Below are 19,036 nucleotides of genomic sequence, written 5' to 3' on the forward strand. Positions count from 1 at the left end.
CACCAAATATGACGTGACACGTAGAAACTTCCGGAACAGCAGTCCTTTTTATTCCTACGAAGGTCGATTAGACACAGACACATTAGTTACTGTACTGAGTTGCTTTCTTCAAATACGAAGGACTTTTCTTGTTATATTTGACTAGCTAGCTATCTTCATCAAAAATGCCAAGAGGAAGCAGAAGCCGGACGTCAAGGATGGCCCCTCCAGCCCGGTATGAAAATTGACAAAGTCATGACATTAGCAACGCATTGCCAGCTAGCTAGTTAACTTAGCTAGCTAACTTGATGCTAAATTAACTAACGCTAGTTGCCTGATTTTACTTGCTCGCTGGGCTTGCATAATTTCCCTAGTCTATATTTCACGTGGTGTCTGTATTTCAAAGGTGTTATAATAGTCAGCTAACGTTAGGCAGATAACAAATATAGTAACTAGTTAGTTATAAATATGTTTTTTGGGCTAGCTAGCTAGACAGCTAGCACAACTACTAGCTAGCTTGCTAGACACTGCTGGTGACGTTAGGTGAAACTGATAATAATAAGACAAGTAACTAAATGTACTGAATAAATATCTGGTAGGCTAATGTTTACACTACCCTATTTTACGTTGATATATGTTACTGAATTGGCCCAGAATAACTTACTGAGGTTGATGCTGTTCATGGACATAATTCAAGTTCTTCAGTGACACATGATTGAGTGTTGTCACTTGATTGCTCATCTAATGACAGCACTTTCTCTTAAAAACCAGGATGGCTCCACCGCCACCCCCCATGGCCAGGGCTGCACCCCCTCCATCCTACGCCCCAGCGCCTGCCCATGCCCCTCCGTCCGCCATGGCTGCCCCAGCCGCTGTTGCCCCCCGGCAGCCAGGCATGTTTGCGCAGATGGCCACCACAGCCGCTGGGGTAGCCGTTGGCTCAGCCGCAGGGCACATGATTGGCCACGCAATGACTGGAGGAATGGGTGGGGGCGGAGGAAGCCAAGAGGCTGCCAAGCCTGATGTCACCTACCAGGTAGGTGATCACTGCTTAGTCACAGTGAGTGACAGGGCCATGGGATTGAAGTGGCTTTGTGTCATGTAGCCTAGTTAGTAGTGATGAGTATGAATGAGTCAGAGAGAGGATAAGCCATTTAGGATTATACCCTGTGCCAGGCCTTAAAGAGCATCTAAATAGTTGAGAATAACATCAACACTAACCTCAAATGCTTTATGTTTCTCAGGAGCAGCCCCAGCAGTACCAGCAGCAGTACCAACAGCCACCTCCCATGTACCAGCCAGCCCAGTATCAGCAGCAGCCCCAGTCCATGTTCCAGCAGGAGCCTGCACCACAGCAGGGATCCTGCTCATACGAGCTCAAACAGTTTATTGAGTGTGCTCAGACCCAGAGCGACCTGAAACTCTGTGAGGGCTTCAGCGAGGTGCTCAAGCAGTGCAAGTTTTCAAATGGTGAGTCTAAAAGTGTGTGTTAATACAATCTTAGTTACTGGACATATTTGTGAAAAAGAGGGTGCTTTTATGTATCCCTGAAAGTTTTAAATAGTGATGTTGTATCATGACCATTTTATGCATTCATTAGATTTTATCAATTGACTTGTTGCCTATCCCTTGCCTTACCTGGTGTCACTGTCACCTTTTGGAATAGGATTAATAAATTCAGCAAAAAAAGAAACGTCCCTTTTTCAGGACCCTGTCTTTTAAAGATAATTGGTAAAATTCCAAATAACTTCACAGATCTTCATTGTAAAGGGTTTAAACAATGTTTCCCATGCTTGTTCAATGAACCATAAACAATTAATGAACATGCACCTGTGGAACAGTTTACAGACGGTAGGCAATTAAGGTCACAGTTATGAAAACTTAAGACACTAAAGAGGCCTTTCTACGGACTCTGAAAAACACCAAAATATAGATGCCCAGGGTCCCTGCTCATCTGCGTGAACGTAACTTAGGCATGCTACAAGGGGGCATGAGGACTGCAGATGTGGCCAGGGCAATAAACTGAAATGTCCGTACTGTGAGACGCCTAAGACAGCGCTACAGGGAGACAGGACGGACAGCTGATCGTCCTCGCAGTGGCAGACCACGTGTAACAACACCTGCACATGATGGGTACATCCGAACATCACACCTGCGGGACAGGTACAGGATGGCAACAACAACTGCCCTAGTTACACCAGGAACGCACAATCCCTCCATCAGTGCTCAGACTGTCCGCAATAGGCTGAGAGAGGCTGGACTGACGGTTTGTAGGCCTGTTGTAAGCCAGGTCCTCAGCAGACATCACCGGCAACAACGTCACCTATGGGCACAAACCCACCGTCGCTGGACCAGACAGGACTGGCAAAAAGTGCTCTTCACTGACGAGTCGCGGTCTTGTCTCACCAAATTTTATTTGTCACATACACATGGTTAGCAGATGTTAATGCGAGTGTAGCGAAATGCTTGTGCTTCTAGTTCCTACAATGCAGTAATAACCAACGAGTAATCTAACCTAACAATTCCACAACAACTACCTTATACACACAAGTGTAAAGGGATGAAGAATATATACATAAAAATAAATGAATGAGTGATCGTACGGCATAGGCAAGATGCAGTAGATGGTATAGAGTACAGTATATACATATGAGTAATGTAGGGTATGTAAACATTATATTAAGTGGCATTGTTTAAAGTGGCTAGTGATACATTTTTCCATTTTAAAGTGGCTGGAGTTGAGTCAGTATGTTGGCAGCAGCCACTCAATGTTAGTGGTGGCTGTTTAACAGTCTGATGGCCTTGAGATAGAAGCTGTTTTTCAGTCTCTCGGTCCCTGCTTTGATGCACCTGTACTGACCTCGCCTTCTGGATGATAGCGGGGTGAACAGGCAGTGGCTCAGGTGGTTGTTGTCCTTGATAATCTTTTTGGCCTTCCTGTGTCATCGAGTGGTGTAGGTGTCCTGGAGGGCAGGTAGTTTGCCCCCGGTGATGCGTTGTGCAGACCTCACTACCCTCTGGAGAGCCTTAAGGTTGTGGGCGGAGCAGGTGCCGTACCAGGCGGTGATACAGCCCGACAGGATGCTCTCGATTGTGCATCTGTAAAAGTTTGAGTGCTTTTGGTGACAAGCTGAATTTCTTCAGCCTCCTGAGGTTGAAGAGGCGCTGCTGCGCCTTCTTCACCACGCTGTCTGTGTGGGTGGACCCATTCAGTTTGTCCGTGATGTGTACGCCGAGGAACTTAAAACTTACTACCCTCTCCACTACTGTCCCGTCGATGTGGATAGGGGGGTGCTCCCTCTGCTGTTTCCTGAAGTCCACGATCATCTCCTTTGTTTTGTTGACGTTGAGTGTGAGGTTATTTTCCTGACACCACAGTCCGAGGGCCCTCACCTCCTCCCTGTAGGCCGTCTCGTCGTTGTTGGTAATCAAGCCTACCACTGTAGTGTCGTCTGCAAACTTGATGATTGAGTTGGAGGCGTGCATGGCCATGCAGTCGTGGGTGAACAGGGAGTACAGGAGAGGGCTCAGAACGCACCCTTGTGGGGCCCCAGTGTTGAGGATCAGCGGGGTGGAGATGTTGTTACCTACCCTCACCACCTGGGGGGGCGGCCCGTCAGGAAGTCCAGTACCCAGTTGCACAGGGCTCGAGCTTGATGATGAGTTTGGAGGGTACTATGGTGTTAAATGCTGAGCTGTAGTCGATGAACAGCATTCTCACATAGGTATTCCTCTTGTCCAGATGGGTTAGGGCAGTGTGCAGTGTGGTTGCGATTGTGTCGTGTGTGGACCTATTGGGGCGGTAAGCAAATTGGAGTGGGTCTAGGGTGTCTGGTAGGGTGGAGGTGATATGGTCTTTGACTAGTCTCTCAAAGCACTTCATGATGACGGAAGTGAGTGCTACGGGGCGGTAGTCGTTTAGCTCAGTTACCTTAGCTTTCTTGGGAACAGGAACAATGGTGGCCCTCTTGAAGCATGTGGGAACAGCAGACTGGGATAAGGATTGATGGAATATGTCCGTAAACACACCAACCAGGGGTGATGGTTGGTTTTGCATCTATCGTCGAAGGAATGAGCGTTACACCAAGGCCTGTACTCTGGGGTGGGATCGATTTGGAGGTGGAGGGTCCGTCATGGTCTGGGGTGGTGTCACAGCATCATCGGACTGAGCTTGTTGTCATTGCAGGCAATCTCAACGCTGTGCGTTACAGGGAAAACATCCTCCTCCCTCATGTGGTACCCTTCCTGCAGGCTCATACTGACATGACCCTCCAGCATGACAATGCCACCAGCCATACTGCTCGTTCTGTGCATGATTTCCTGCAAGACAGGAATGTCAGTGTTCTGCCATGGCCAGCGAAGAGCTCGGATCTCAATCCCATTGAGCACATCTGGGACCTGTTGGATCGGAGGGTGAGGGCTAGGGCCATTCCCCCCAGAAATGTCCGGAAACTTGCAGGTGGCTTGGTGGAAGAGTGGGGTAACATCTCACAGCAATAACTGGCAAATCTGGTGCTGTCCATGAGGAGGAGATGCACTGCAGTACTTAATGTTACTTTTGATTTTGACCCACCACCCCCTTTGTTCAGGGACAAATTGTTCCATTTCTGTTAGTTGCATGTCTGTGGAACTTGTTCAGTTTGTCTGTTGTTGAATCTTATGTTCATACAAATATTTACACGTTAAGTTTGCTGAAAATAAACGCAGTTGACAGTGAGGACGTTTCTTTTTTTGCTGAGTTTATAAGGTTTTATAGCAGCGAATGTTCTTTATCACGGAACCAGACTAGTGTTCTGTAGATGTCAGGTATTCATTCAATTAAGACTGACTTGAGTCAACTGAGCTCATTTGTTGAACGCCACTCAAACTGTACCTAGGCCCACTTTAATGTATGTCCTCATAGTTACAAGGTCCCACTTAATATTCTTGGCCCCCAAGATCTTTAACCACAAATGTATGCAATACACTGAGTGGCCATAGGGTGATGCAGAACTATGGGACATTAAATCATGAAATGTGTAGGAACTCATGCCAGGCTCTCACACATTTGATTTCACTGTGAGTAAGGACTGTCCTCCATTCCCGGTTAGGGAGTTGCTGGTTTAAAGAAGTTCACAAAATGTTTTCTTTAATGTTGATCTAGGGGTAGTGCTGCTGCCATGCATTGCCCCTGGAGTCCTCTATCTCCATCTATCAATATAAACTACAAAATATGTACAATTTCCCTAATGTAATTTTGTATTTTTCCTCCACAGGGATGTCCTGAGAGACAAACAACCCCAGCAACGCTGAACTGAACGTACACACTCAACATACACACAATACTATTAAAGAAGTAATTTACAAACACTGGATAGACTTGGCTTTGTTTTGGCACTTGATCAAATAACTGTTAATCATCATATATGGACAATTAAAAACATTTTCCTCAGGTTGATGCTGTGAAACTTGTAATAATAGTCATATTTCAAATGAAAACATGCAAAAAAAATAAAAAAACGACACGTTTGTCTTTAATGCTTAAACATGGGGTGTATTCATTGCGTATTGCAACAGAAACGGTTTACCTTTTTAAGAACCAACCAGAGCAAACGGAATGTAACGGGGAGGGACCTACCTGAATTTATCCAATAGAAACTTGTTTTCGTTGCAAAACGTTTTCCGTTGGGAGTAAACGCTTTTGGTTGCAAAACGTTTGTTAACCGACAATGTTTTACTACAGAATCGGCGTAATGAATACACCCCTGTTGTAAATTAACCTGGTCCCTAGTCTCAGCCGGCTGGGGACAAGATTAGTTGTAAACCTACTTGATGTATTTTAACAGTAATATTCCCTCATAGGCTGGTTAAATCAGACTGAAAGTAGTGGTTGAAATCCGTTCGGATGCCTGGCTAACTCCCTCATAGATCACAATGTAAACTTCATTGTTGGTAGATATTCCCTTGGTCCACCCATTTCCATCATATCTGGATTAGGGTTGTACGGTCGAAATTTGCTTGTAACAAGCATAGGATCTAATAAAGCTCTTCACATTAAAGACTCTTCTGAATCACATTCTCCTATCCCTGATGTCTCTCTTGCATGCCGTGATAATGTGATGCAGTATTACATAAATTGGATCATCCTTGTGGAACATTTGTCTAAGTAACGCTAGACTACAGCAAGAAGAACATGTAGTTATTTTTATGCCGTTTCTTCTATTGAAGGTTTAGGACTACAGTACATCTATTTATGTGCCACCTGTTATGCCCAGTTGTATACGAGGCTGATTATCTGTTGCATGCGAACTGAAGGGGGGTATCCCTGGAGTGATCTAGCGGAGAGGAATCGTTTTGAATTGGGGGGGGGGGGTTACTGTCACAGGTGAGAATGTTAACCCGTGTGTTATTTCATGAATATGAAGAAGATATGTGTACACGCGTAGAGTGCCTGTGCTCTTCAACTAGTACGGATTTATTTTTGGCATCTGACATTAGCATTTGCCCTTTTCCTATGTTAGCACTGTCCACCATGAAGACTGACCAGATGTGTTGATATCGTTAGTGAGCCAGTTGCTCGTTTGTTCGTTATATTATATCCCATTAAGTGTTTGGATGATGGATCTAACGGCTTTGTAAGGACTATACACGCATTGATTGATACGGTAAGTGTTGATCGTAAGAATTTCGTGTTTGTTCAACTTGACAAGATTGCTATTTAAAAGGGCAAATATTGATAGGAGCGAAATGTACGACAGCAATTATGGCTAATAGATTTGTTTCTTCTCCAAAATGACTTGATATTCAATCGGTTAGCCTAATTTATATCAATGTGTGACAAAGGCTGACGATGCTCACTAAGAACGGAACAATAGTGTCTCTTGTCGTGTATCCCACAAAATGCAACGCTCGCTTGCATCATGATGACAGATGAATTCTATCTAGTAATGGTTACATTTATTATTAGTCCATATAATCTATTACAAATATTATTTCTGGAATATATTGGACACTGTTTTGGAATACTTTTAACTAAAATGTAATCATTATATAATGCCGATTTAATTCACGTGCTAGTCGGAACAAAGAAATTCAGAAATGTCCGACTTGCTAACTGGTTGAAGCGGCACGTGTATAACACCGAGGTAAAGACAGTTTCAGATTGCATATTCGACGGATATTCGCCTGTAGTTTTCCTTACGTCCACCAACAGCAGTTAGGGACCGTCAACATAGTGACAAATAACATTTTTTAAATTTCAATAGCTCTGTAACCATTACTCCAAATACTTTCAAAACTAGTTGTAGCTAACCCGATGGCATAGACACACATTGCACACCCTTTAGTTTGTCCATTTTCATCTCACATGGTTTTACATGAATTTTTCAAAATGTAGAATTTCAATAGCTCCTTGGTCATGTGACCTGGTGACTTCAAACAAGGTTCAGAATGTCCACTCCGTGGGCCTACACATTGCACACCCTTTAGTTTGTCCATCAAGGAGCTATTAAAATTTAGCATTTTGAAATATGCATGTAAAACCATTTGAGATGAAAATGGACAAACTAAAGGGTGTGCAATGTGTAGGCCCACGGAGTGGACATTCTGAACCTTGTCTGAGGTCACTAGGTCACATGACCAAAGAGCTATTGAAATTCTACATTTTGAAAAATGTATTTAAAATCATGTGAGATGAAAATGGACAAACTAAAGGGTGTGCAATATAGAAGGGTAGTCAGTGGACATTCTTAACCTTGTTTGAAGTCACCAGGTCACATGACCAAGGAGCTATTGAAATTCTACATTTTGAAAAATGTATTTAAAATCATGTGAGATGAAAATGGACAAACTAAAGGGTGTGCAATATAGAAGGGTAGTCAGTGGACATACTGAACCTTGTTTGAAGTCAGTAGGTCACATGACCAAGGAGCTATTGAAATGTGAATGTAAAATAAGTTTGTACTTTGCTCCCTAACTAATTCAACTTGGAATACAAAATGCTGCTCACATTTCCACATGTTTATTAGCTTTGGAAAGTGAATTAATGTCCAAATCATGAAAATAAGACCTGTGCAATGTTGTGCGCAATTTTTTCCATCATCGTGACACTTATTTGGAGTCTGTGGCTCAAGTGGTTTGAAAGCTATTGAGGTTTGAAAGCGTGAATATCCGTCAAAGTTCCAATTTAAAACTGTCTTTACCTCGGTGTGTATAACTACAACCAGTTAGCTAGTCGAACATTACCAGTATCCTAGTTCCGACAAGCATGTGAACGCGGCATAACGCGTAAACTAAATGTTTGTTTTTTATATTGTCATGGGTTTATGAATTACTTAGTGTGAAATAGCATAGATATGTCTATATTCTGTCACATGTTCTTTCCCTCTGGTCATGGCTACCTGCGGGGGGGGGGGCTTCGAAATGTCATTACATAGACAGCATTTACACCAGTTCAACATGGCATCTGCATTTCTATCCCGGGTCTTCAACCTAGCTATTGTTTATTAGACGTATATATCCAGCCCCTACCATTAAAGGGCCCATTTGCCGTTTGCACATGCCTCCTGTGCCTATTGTGTGTTTTTATTTTATACAACCATTGTTTTCAAAGCAATATGGCTACTGTCACCAAAAACCTACATCAATTGTCTCCTATGTGCTTACTTATATTGCTGTTAGAGGAGTTTAGAATGTAATTATTTGGGGGGAATTGAATTTTTACTTAAAATGTTATAAATTTCACTGTGTTAGATTTGATAAATTTATTACATGTTTTGTTAAAAGGGCAATCAACTTCACAAATGCAGCTCAGTTCAATGAGAAAGTGAGTTTGCCCTGTGTATTACCTGCTGTTTTTTTTCTTCTTCAGCTTGTGGGTAGCAGCATCAGTATAGTAGTCTAGTAGCCTTAGATAACCAGTCACGCCAACATGACCAAAGAGGACGAGATCCCGGATTGGGTGGGAGCTCAGGAGTTCTATGGCAAATATGACCCCAAGGAGATCCTGGGAAGGTATGGTATCATTTGTATGTCATATGGGATTGTTAACATGAACCTCGCATGAGGTAAAATGAGCATGAACCCATTTTCTATTCATTCACTGCATAGAAATAGCCTGGCCCCAGATCTGTTTGTGTTGCATACCTGTAACAAGCTTGCATGCCAACTCAACAATGTTTGGCAATGCATCACAATGACCATATTATCTGGGACCAGATTAGAACATAATCTCCACAGAAATGAAACTCTAAACAAAAGAACCAATTCAATGAGATGTCCAACTCTAAACACACACCAACCTCACCTCAGTCTAGACTGGTTATGGAAGGGAGTTTGGGTTCTGTGAACTCACTAGTAAACCCTGTCATCAGGGACATCCTTTGTGTCACTGTGTGCAGTTTGTTAGTCGAGCGGTATGCCATTACGTAACTAAACTATGCATTGTTGAGCCGGGCAGTGTTCATTTGAACGTGTTTTAGGACCAAGGTTTTGGCACTGAACACTACCAGTCATTGGTCAGCTAGAAGAGTCATTATGTCATCCCACTCGGATTCACACAACAATTCACAGAAATGTAACAAAGACAGGACAGATCAAAGAGGAGACAATTCATCGTAGTGTTTTGTACATAAAAAAACACATGCAGTATGTGGGCCACATGGGAATAAAACCCACCACAACCCTGGTGTTGCCAACATCATACTCCAACTAACCGAGCCATTCTACCAATGTCAGCACAAGCTAACCATTTGCCTTTAAGAAAACCTTGATGATAAACCTCAAATCAAGATCCCACCACGAGATAATGTATTATAGTATGTACAGTACTCCAACCTAGCTATTGTATGTGCACTTTATGTCCCTGGAGTGTTGTTTTGAAGTGGACACACCCCCTGTGTGTGAATAAGTTAGCCATTACTCCTGGTGACGCACTATACCACTGTTCTGATTGGGCCAGTGGGCTTTGACATGTCACACAAACAGCGCACCGTATAGTATTGCATAACATACACATCCCCTGTATTATCGTGTCAGTTTCCTGCACACGTGGAGAGAGACAACACGCTTTTGGAGAGAACACCTGCATGTCAATATACTGAGGAGCATGTACTTGCTTTTGTGGCCTAATGCAGATTTATGTCATTTTATGGAGTGTAGGCCTACATTCAAAGAGGGTTCTCAAAAAGAAAATGATAAGGATGAACATGTTTTTGAGGCTGCCTTAATATATAAAGCTGTGCTTCAAATATTTCAATATCTTTATCTGATAGGGATAGACAATCAGTCTCAGCCCTGTGAGATTTTAGCTCTAGTAAATGTTCTGCATTAGATACACATTGTGTCCTGTATTGGTTTACTTAGGTTTGTATTACGTCCTATATAATCTCTTGTGGTCACATGCACATAACACAAATGGTAGTAGCATCTGTCGACAGACTGGAATTCGACGACTAATGAGAAACTTGGTTCCGGTACGCAGATTATTTGTCGCTTATCATTTGGACAAATCATGATTTCGCATTTTTGAAATTTGGGAAGGGGAGGGGAAATTTTGCCCATAGACTGGCCCGAAACTGGCTGAGAGTTTCCATTTAGAGAGATGGAGACTTCGCTAGTTTCGTTAGTACATTTTCTAACACATTTACCCTCTAATTATAGTACCTCCATGCTCCCCCCAGAATTTAATCGTGACTATCTGACGCAATTACACAATATTTTAGTTCTGGGTGTCTGAGATTACATCCTATAAAGTGAAGAGAGTGGTGATCAGAGGGTTGTCGGTTCAAATCCCTGGTGGGGCACATTGCCATTGTTTCTTTGTTCTGGAACACATCTAATAAGAGCAGTTCCACTTAAGTATTCATCTGTACAAATCAAATCAAAACGTGAAATGTGTGTGATGTAACTTACTACCTTTAAATAAGATGCTGTTTGTTGACGTTTGTTTTTCTGTCCTTGTGCCTCAGGGGGGTGAGTAGCGTGGTGCGACGTTGTATTCATAAACAAACCCAACAGGACTATGCAGTCAAAATCATTGACGTCACTCCTTCTGACAAGATCTCAGCTGCAGAGATCGAGGAGATCAAAGAGGCCACAGTGAAGGAGATTGATATTCTCAAAAAAGTCTATGGAATGGACAACATCAGTAAGCAAAATAACACCATAATACATACATTATTGTCCCTTTAATGGACTTAAGATACAGTTGAAGTCAGAAGTTTACATACACTTAGGTTGGAGTTATTAAAACTCGCTTTTAAACCACTCCACAAATTTCTTGTTCACAAACTATAGTTTTGTCAAGTTGGTTAGGACATCTTCTTTGTGCATGACACAAGTAATTTTCCCAACAATTGTTTACAGACAGATTATTTCACTTATATTATTATTCACTGTATCACAATTCCAGTGGGTCAGAAGTTTACATACACTAAATTGACTGTGCCTTTAAACAGCTTAGAAAATTCCAGAAAATGATGTCATGGCATTAGAAGCTTCTGATAGGCTAATTGACATCATTTGAGTCAATTGTTGGTGTACCCGTGGATGTATTTCAAGGCCTAACTTCAAACCCAGTGCCTCTTTGCTTGGCATCATGGGAAAATCAAAAGAAATCAGCCAAGGCAGGCTCTCAAAGTGCTTGATAGGAAGCCCAATAGCCATCATCACTGTCACATCCTCAGAAAGCATGAGCTCCTGAGTTGGGAAAATCTTGTGCAATACACTGATGCATGTCTTGTATTCAAGATTCTAAATGGCTTGGCTCCCCCTCCACTCAGTATTTTTGTTAAACAGAAAACCTAAACATATGGCAGCAGATCCACAAGGTCTGCCATGAGAGGTGACTGTGTAGTTCCCCTAAGGAAAAGCACCTTTAGTAAATCCGCTTTTTCTGTGAGAGCTTCCCATGTCTGGAATACACTGCCATCAGACACACATAACTGCACCACATATCACACTTTCACAAAATGCTTGAAGACATGGCTAAAGGAAAATCAGATTTGTGAACATGGTCCCTAGCTGTGTGTTGCCGCTTTCCATGTCTGTTGTCTGTAACTTGTGAGGTGTGGAAACACTTTGTTGCTTTTATGAATTTTGTCTTGCTGCTTTTTGTTCTATGTTGCTCTGCCTGTATGCTACGTCTTGCTTGTCCTATGTTGCTATGTCTGTATGCTATGTCTTGTTCTATGTTGCTATTGTCTATATTGTAATTGTTTTTAATAACCTGCCCAGGGACTGCGGTTGAAAATTAGCCGGCTGGCTAAAACCGGCACTTTTACTGAAACGTTGATTAATGTGCACTGTCCCTGTAAAAATAAAATAAACTCAAACTCAAACTCAAGACCTCAGAAAAAAAATTGTGGACCTCCACAAGGTTGGTTCAACCTTGGGAGCAATTTCCAAACGCCTGAAGGTACCACGTTAATCTGTACAAACAATAGTACGCAAGTACAAACACCATGGGACCACACAGCCGTCATACCGCTCAGGAATGATACGCATTCTGTCTCCTAGAGATGAACGTACTTTGGTACGAAAGTGCAAATCAATCCCAGAACAGCAAAGAACCTTGTGAAGATGCTGGAGGAAACAGGTACAAAAGTATCTATATCCACAGTAAAACGAATCCTATATTGACATAACCTGAAAGTCCGCTCAGCAAGGAAGAAGACACTGCTCCAAAACTGTCATAAAAAAGCCAGACTACGGTTTGCAACTGCACATGGGGACAAAGATCGTACTTTTTGGAGAAATGTCCACTGGTCTGATGAAACAAAAATAGAACTGTTTGGCCATAATGACCATCGTTATGTTTGGAGGAAAAAGGGGGAGGCTTGCAAGCAGAAGAACATCGTGCCCAACCGTGAAGCACGGGGGTGGCAGCATCATGTTGTGGGGGTGCTTTGCTGCAAGAGGGACTGGTGCCCTTCACAAAAATAGATGACATCATGAGGGATGACAATTATGTGGATATATTGAAGCAACATCTCAAGACATCAGTCAGGAAGTTAAAGCTTGGTTGCAAATGGGTCTTCCAAATGGACAATGACCCCAAGCATACTTCCAAAGTTGTGGCAAAATGGCTTAAGGACAAGAAAGTTAAGTTATTGGAGTGGCCATCACAAAGCCCAGACCTCAATCCTATAGAATATTTGTGGGTAGAACTGAAAAGGTGTGTGTGAGCAAGGAGGCCTACAAACCTGACTCAGTTACACCATCTCTGTCAGGAAGAATGGGCCAAAATTCACCCAACTTATTGTGGGAAGCTTGTGGAAGGCTACCCGAAACATTTGACCCAAGTTAAACAATTGAAAGGCAATGCTACCAAATACTAATTGAGTGTATGTAAACTTCTGACCCACTGGGAATGTGATGAAAGAAATAAAAGCTGAAAGAAATAATTCTCTCTATTATTCTGACATTTCACATTCTTAAAATAAAGTAGTGATCCTAACTAAGACAGGGAATTTTTTACTAATATTAAATGTAATTAAAAACGGAGTTTAAATGTAATTGTTAAGGTGTATGTAAACTTCCGACTTCAACTGTATATAACAACAAAACTACTTGAAAACGCTTGAGGAAGAAACACATCCATCTAGTTTATTCCTGGAGTAGGCTTAACCTGGGTTTGGAAAATGGGCTCTATAAAAACATTCACACATCTTGTCTAATGTGGAGTGTGGAGCACATTGACATGGATCTCTCGATTTCTAAAGTTGTTTAACAATAACTTTGTTCAAAGGCTACCCGATTATGTCTATGCATCCTAGAGGGTTGGACAACTTTAGCCTTTGCTCTCTACTGCTCCATAACCATATTGACTGCACATCACTTGTTTTGTTAGAAAAGGTCAAATGTATAATAGAACATTTGTGTAACTCTATGGCTGTTTACACAGGCAGCCCAATTCTGATCATTTTACCCACTAGTTGGTCTTTTGACCAATCACATCAGATCTTTTCACATATCTTTTTTTAGAGCTGATCTGACTGGTCAAAAGACCAATTAGTGGAAAAAAAGATCAGAATTGGGTTACCTGTTCTTCTGGTTGTAGACGTGCCTCATAACATGTCTATTATCTCTCCGCAGTACAGCTGAAGGACTGCTATGAGTCTAAAGCCTTCTTCTTCCTGGTGTTTGACCTGTAAGTATCCAGACAGACTCTCCAGCATACAATCACGTAATCTTTCAATTTCCTAAAAATGAATCATATAAATCTTTATTTAACATTTTAAAAACACTTTCCAATTAAGATATAAGGAGGAGTGACATTTTTAATGCACTGATTATTTTTTACAGTGATTATACAGAGTACATTTACTGGCCCTCAGGATGTATGCATAACACTATAATCTGTGTCTCTCCCAGGATGAAGAGAGGAGAGCTGTTTGACTACCTCACAGAAAAAGTAACTCTGAGTGAGAAGGAAACCAGGTCAGAAACTCTTAACTCCCACACATTCATTCATTGGCGTACATTTGGGTTTGATCCAAATCCTCTCCCCTCAAAAATGTATATCAGGACAAGACAGTTTGGGGTTGAGGTGTTCATTAAGACATTTGAGGGACATTGAGAGATTTGCTGTGTGTGCTTTAGATTTGGAGTGATTTGGGGCTAGTTACAAAAAAAGAGTCTTGCATGTTTAGGGAGTGTGAGAGATTTAGATCAGAAGGGACAACATTTCCATATTTCCCTGTAGGAAGATCATGCGTGCCCTGCTGGAGGTGGTTAAGTTCCTCCACGACGAGAACATCATCCACAGAGACCTGAAGCCTGAAAATATCCTGCTGGACGACAACATGGATATTAAGCTCACTGACTTTGGCTTCTCCCTACAGATTGAGCCCGGACAGACACTCAACGGTTAGTTAGTAGTTTTTATTGACAGATGTGGGGTCTACGACTAGCAAAGCAAATCTAGTTAGTTACTGTAACCACACAATCTGATTCTGACTGAGTGAGCTGTGAAATCATTGTAGAAACTTGTCAGAATCTCCGATCTCCAATATGGCTGGCTCTGTTCCAATGTCCATACTGGCATACCACATAGAATGAAGCATTATAGCAGAAGGGAATGAGATCTACATACTGGAGGCTCAGTCAGTGGAAGGAAGCCTCATGTTTTGAACATTGTGGCACTAAGTCTGAACACTAGCTGTCAGTGCTATGCAGAGGAACTCTTTCTAGCTAGTCAATGCCCCTAAGTCCTCTTCCACAACCCCCTCCCCTTCCTGTCCCTGTTGTTGGCTCAAGCAAAGGTTAAGATGCAACAGGACACTTGCTGAGCTATTTGCTGCTCCCCAATCATTAGGAGCGTGTGTTGACCTTTCAAAGGGCAATGCTGTGACTTATCTGCATGCACAGAACTTCAGAACTAGGAACTGCAGTCATTATTTTGTGTAAAAATACAATCCCGCACTTATACGTTTGTCAACAAATACTATATAGGTTCAGGTTGAATAATATACATGCAAAGAACAGTCAATTACTGTAACAGACTAGGATGTGTTTCCTGTATCAGCTTGAGACTGATGCTACATTGAATGTGTTTTTACATACATTTATTGTACTCAGACTTATAAGAATATACATGATTACTAATATTCACCTAGCAATGCCCTCCTGTTTTCTACACCAGAAGTGTGTGGGACCCCTGGATACCTGGCTCCTGAGATCATTGAGTGCTCCATGGACCCCAACCACAGGGGATATGGGACTGCAGTCGACATGTGAGTACTCAGATTACACACAACTACCCATTCACTTTTCCATCTACACACTGGATACCAGATCTTGGTTAAATACTGTACATAAAGCTTATCTGTCCTCCTACTGCTCCAGCCCATCATTTATTTTAATACAAATTATATATAATTGGAAAATTATCGCTAATCAGCTTTGAAGTGCAACATTTATTTCTAAAGTATCCATTTAGTTAAGCTTGTTCCATATACATTTAGTATAATAATACATGGTACCTAGTTTTTAAATGGTACCTATAGGTGACTGCCAAAATAAAGGAAACACCAACATAAAGTGTCTTATTAGGGTTTTGGGCCACTACGAGCCAGAACAGCTTCAATGCACCTTGGCATAGATTCTACAAGTTTCTGGAACTCTATTGGAGGGATGCGACACCATTCTTCCACAAGAAATTTCATAATTTGATGTTTTGTTGATGGTGGTCGAAAACATTGTCTTAGGCACTACTCCAGAATCTCCCATAAGTGTTGGATTGGGTTGAGATCTGGTGACCGAGACAGCCATGGCATATGGTTTACATTGTTTTATGCAAATCTGTGAATGGGGGCTTTGTCATCTGTTTATGCATGCCCTGTGAATGGGGGCTTTGTCATCTGATGGGTAGCCAAAATGTCTTGCCCAGCATTATTATGCATGACCCTAGGCATGATGGGATGTTAATTGCTTAATTAACTCAGAAACCACACCTGTGTGGAAGCACCTGCTTTCAATGTACTCGTGTTTCCATTATTTTGGCAGTCACCTGTATATTATATGGTGAAAGAAAGTCATAGATTTTTTTTAAATTACAATAATCCTGATTTATTGTGATTCCAGATGGAGTTCAGGGGTGATCTTGTACACCCTGCTAGCTGGATCCCCTCCCTTCTGGCACAGAAAACAGATGATGATGCTTCGTATGATCCTAGCTGGGAACTACGACTTCACCTCTCCTGAATGGGACGACCGCTCCGACACTATCAAAGACCTAGTGGGTTTGAAATGAACACTGTCGCTTCAAAACATAGTTAAAACTATACTTCTGACCTCATGGATAGTCAGATGCATCCATAGCTCTGTCAATGAATACACTTTATTGGTCCATTTGCATGGATACTCTTTCTTTTTTGCTGTCACAGTACTAAATCTGACACACACATCACAGGCTGGAGCACAAGGGGTATTGCCTTGCTCAAGGGAAGAACGGCAGAAGGTTGTATACGGGATATTGAAGCCAGTAACCTTCGGCTGCCGGCTCACTCCCTGCAGATTTCCTCGCTGGCAGCTCGGGGGTTCCAATCCTCCATTACCGGCCCGCCTCTCTAACCTCGAGGCTACCTCCTCCCCCTAATTTGAGAGTGCCTACATTTCTCCAGCCCCATCCTTAAACTGTTTACCAAAACAAGTGTTGGAATTACCTCTTTTTTTTGGGGGGGGGGGGGGGGGGTCCTTGATTGCCCATTTAATGTTGCCTCATGTTTCCAGATCTCCAGGATGTTGGTGGTAAACCCAGATCAGCGTTACACAGCCCAAGACTGCCTGAACCACCCCTTCTTCCAGAAGTATGTGGTGGCTGAAGTACGACACTTCACCCCCAAGAGGAGGTTCAAGGTAAGAGCAGCAGCACTATACAAATATTCTCATTTGAGGGCTATGTGATGTCACCACGGTTGGGGATTTATGTTCATGATTTCAGAAATCCTCATAGAAAATTAGTTTTCTGAATCTCAATATCAGAACTGACTGGGATCGATGACTGAGCAATATATGACACCGTAATAGCTGAGTCATAAGGTAAAATAAGTCATAACAGTCTACTGATGTACATTGAACCAACACATTCTCTTCACCAGGTCGTCTGCATGACAGTGCTGGCCGTGATGCGCATCTACTGTAATTTCCGCCGCGCCCAGCCTATCTCCAAGGAGGTGATCAAGAACGACCCGTACGCCATCAAGCCCATCCGCAAGCTGATCGACGCCTGTGCCTTCAAGATCTACGGTCACTGGGTCAAGAAGGGCCAGACCCAGAACAGAGCCGCCCTGTTCGAGAACACTCCCAAGGCCATCCTGCTGTCCATAGCAGCAGAGCCCGAGGACTCCTCCATGCACTCCTGGTAATGACGATGATGCTGCTGTTTGTTTCTCAGTCCAGGTCCTGAGAGGAGGGAGGTGGGACTTTACATAAGCATTCCATCTGTCCCAATTCTCTATCATTTTTAAATCAATGGTTTTGAATGTGGGAGGAGTGTACAGCTGCACACGTCAGGAGAAAGAACAGAATTGGGCTGGTATGTCGTTGGGCTCAGCTCAGGATTTAATTGGGCTGATTGAAGCATGGGAGTGACACAATAACAAAAAAAACTTTGGGTGGGACACTTTAGAGATGAGATATATATTGTTCTTTGTATTGGAGGGGCTTGCACACCTGATTCAATTCGTCACTAATCATCAATGCCTTATATGGGTGAATCAGGTGAGCTAGTTTAGAGCTACAACAAAATTGTTAAACATCTGGGTGTACCAGAGGAGAGGTTTGAGAACCACCGTTTTAAACAATAGATTGATTATAACGAAGACGTGGGAAATGTCCTAGAACCTGCACCTGCACTGAGGAATATTGGTCCGCTGTGTTTAGTACGGAACAAATAGCTAGACGACATCCACAGTGAAATATCTGTTTATAACAATCACTTATCTAGAGCTTATACCCTTAACTCAACATTGATAAAGAATGGTGTCCATTCTATTATATAGATTTCTGTGTTCTGAAATATTGCACCCTACTGAATTATTCCTAGATATGAAGTGTTACATTATGGTTAAAAAGGTCATTTCAACTGTATGAGCTTCAACACAGCACATAAATTCCATATGCATACAGTGTTATGTAAAAGACTATGCTCTGCCTGCAAAGCTTCTTAGTACTATGTAGCTAGTGATTTTCTTCCCTTTGCTCAGTATGTGCAATGAACCCTGCATGCGTGAACTGGCATGCACTAAGACATGTGCATTCTTTTTATTTTGACATACAGAACCAGTCAAAAGTTTGGACACCTACTCATTCAAGGGTTTTTATGTTCTACATTGTAGAACAATAGTGAAGACATCAAAACTATGGAATCATGTAGTAACCAAAAAGTGTTAAACAAATATTTTAAGTAGGTTCCCATTTGACAGCGTTGCATTCTCTCAACCAGCTTCATGAGGAATGCTTTTCCAACAGTCTTGAAGTTCCCACAAATGCTGAGCACTTGTTGGCTGCTTTTCCTTCACATTGCGATCCAAACCATCTCAATTGGGTTGAGGTCAGGTGATCTGATGCAGCACTT

General features: G+C 42.3%; 2 protein-coding genes across 2 annotated transcripts; both read left to right on the top strand.

The window, feature by feature from the left end:
* The first annotated feature begins 13 nt into the window (after positions 1 to 13).
* Positions 14 to 6,034, top strand: LOC120029091 (coiled-coil-helix-coiled-coil-helix domain-containing protein 2-like). Its single transcript, XM_038974393.1, has 4 exons — positions 14 to 214; positions 751 to 1,015; positions 1,224 to 1,449; positions 5,235 to 6,034. The coding sequence occupies exons 1-4, from the start codon at positions 165 to 167 to the stop codon at positions 5,243 to 5,245; spliced, it is 552 nt and encodes a 183-aa protein (XP_038830321.1). The 5' UTR covers positions 14 to 164; the 3' UTR covers positions 5,246 to 6,034.
* Positions 6,035 to 6,352: 318 nt separating this feature from the next.
* LOC120028957 (phosphorylase b kinase gamma catalytic chain, skeletal muscle/heart isoform-like) lies at positions 6,353 to 18,978 on the top strand. The gene is made up of 10 exons (XM_038974235.1): positions 6,353 to 6,623; positions 8,828 to 8,970; positions 10,926 to 11,104; positions 14,053 to 14,107; positions 14,332 to 14,397; positions 14,663 to 14,826; positions 15,602 to 15,692; positions 16,543 to 16,696; positions 17,191 to 17,316; positions 17,559 to 18,978. The coding sequence occupies exons 2-10, from the start codon at positions 8,888 to 8,890 to the stop codon at positions 17,823 to 17,825; spliced, it is 1,185 nt and encodes a 394-aa protein (XP_038830163.1). The 5' UTR covers positions 6,353 to 6,623; positions 8,828 to 8,887; the 3' UTR covers positions 17,826 to 18,978.
* Positions 18,979 to 19,036: the final 58 nt, after the last annotated feature.

The sequence above is a fragment of the Salvelinus namaycush genome, chromosome 34 (genome assembly GCF_016432855.1).
Source record: "Salvelinus namaycush isolate Seneca chromosome 34, SaNama_1.0, whole genome shotgun sequence".
NCBI lineage: Eukaryota > Metazoa > Chordata > Actinopteri > Salmoniformes > Salmonidae > Salvelinus > Salvelinus namaycush.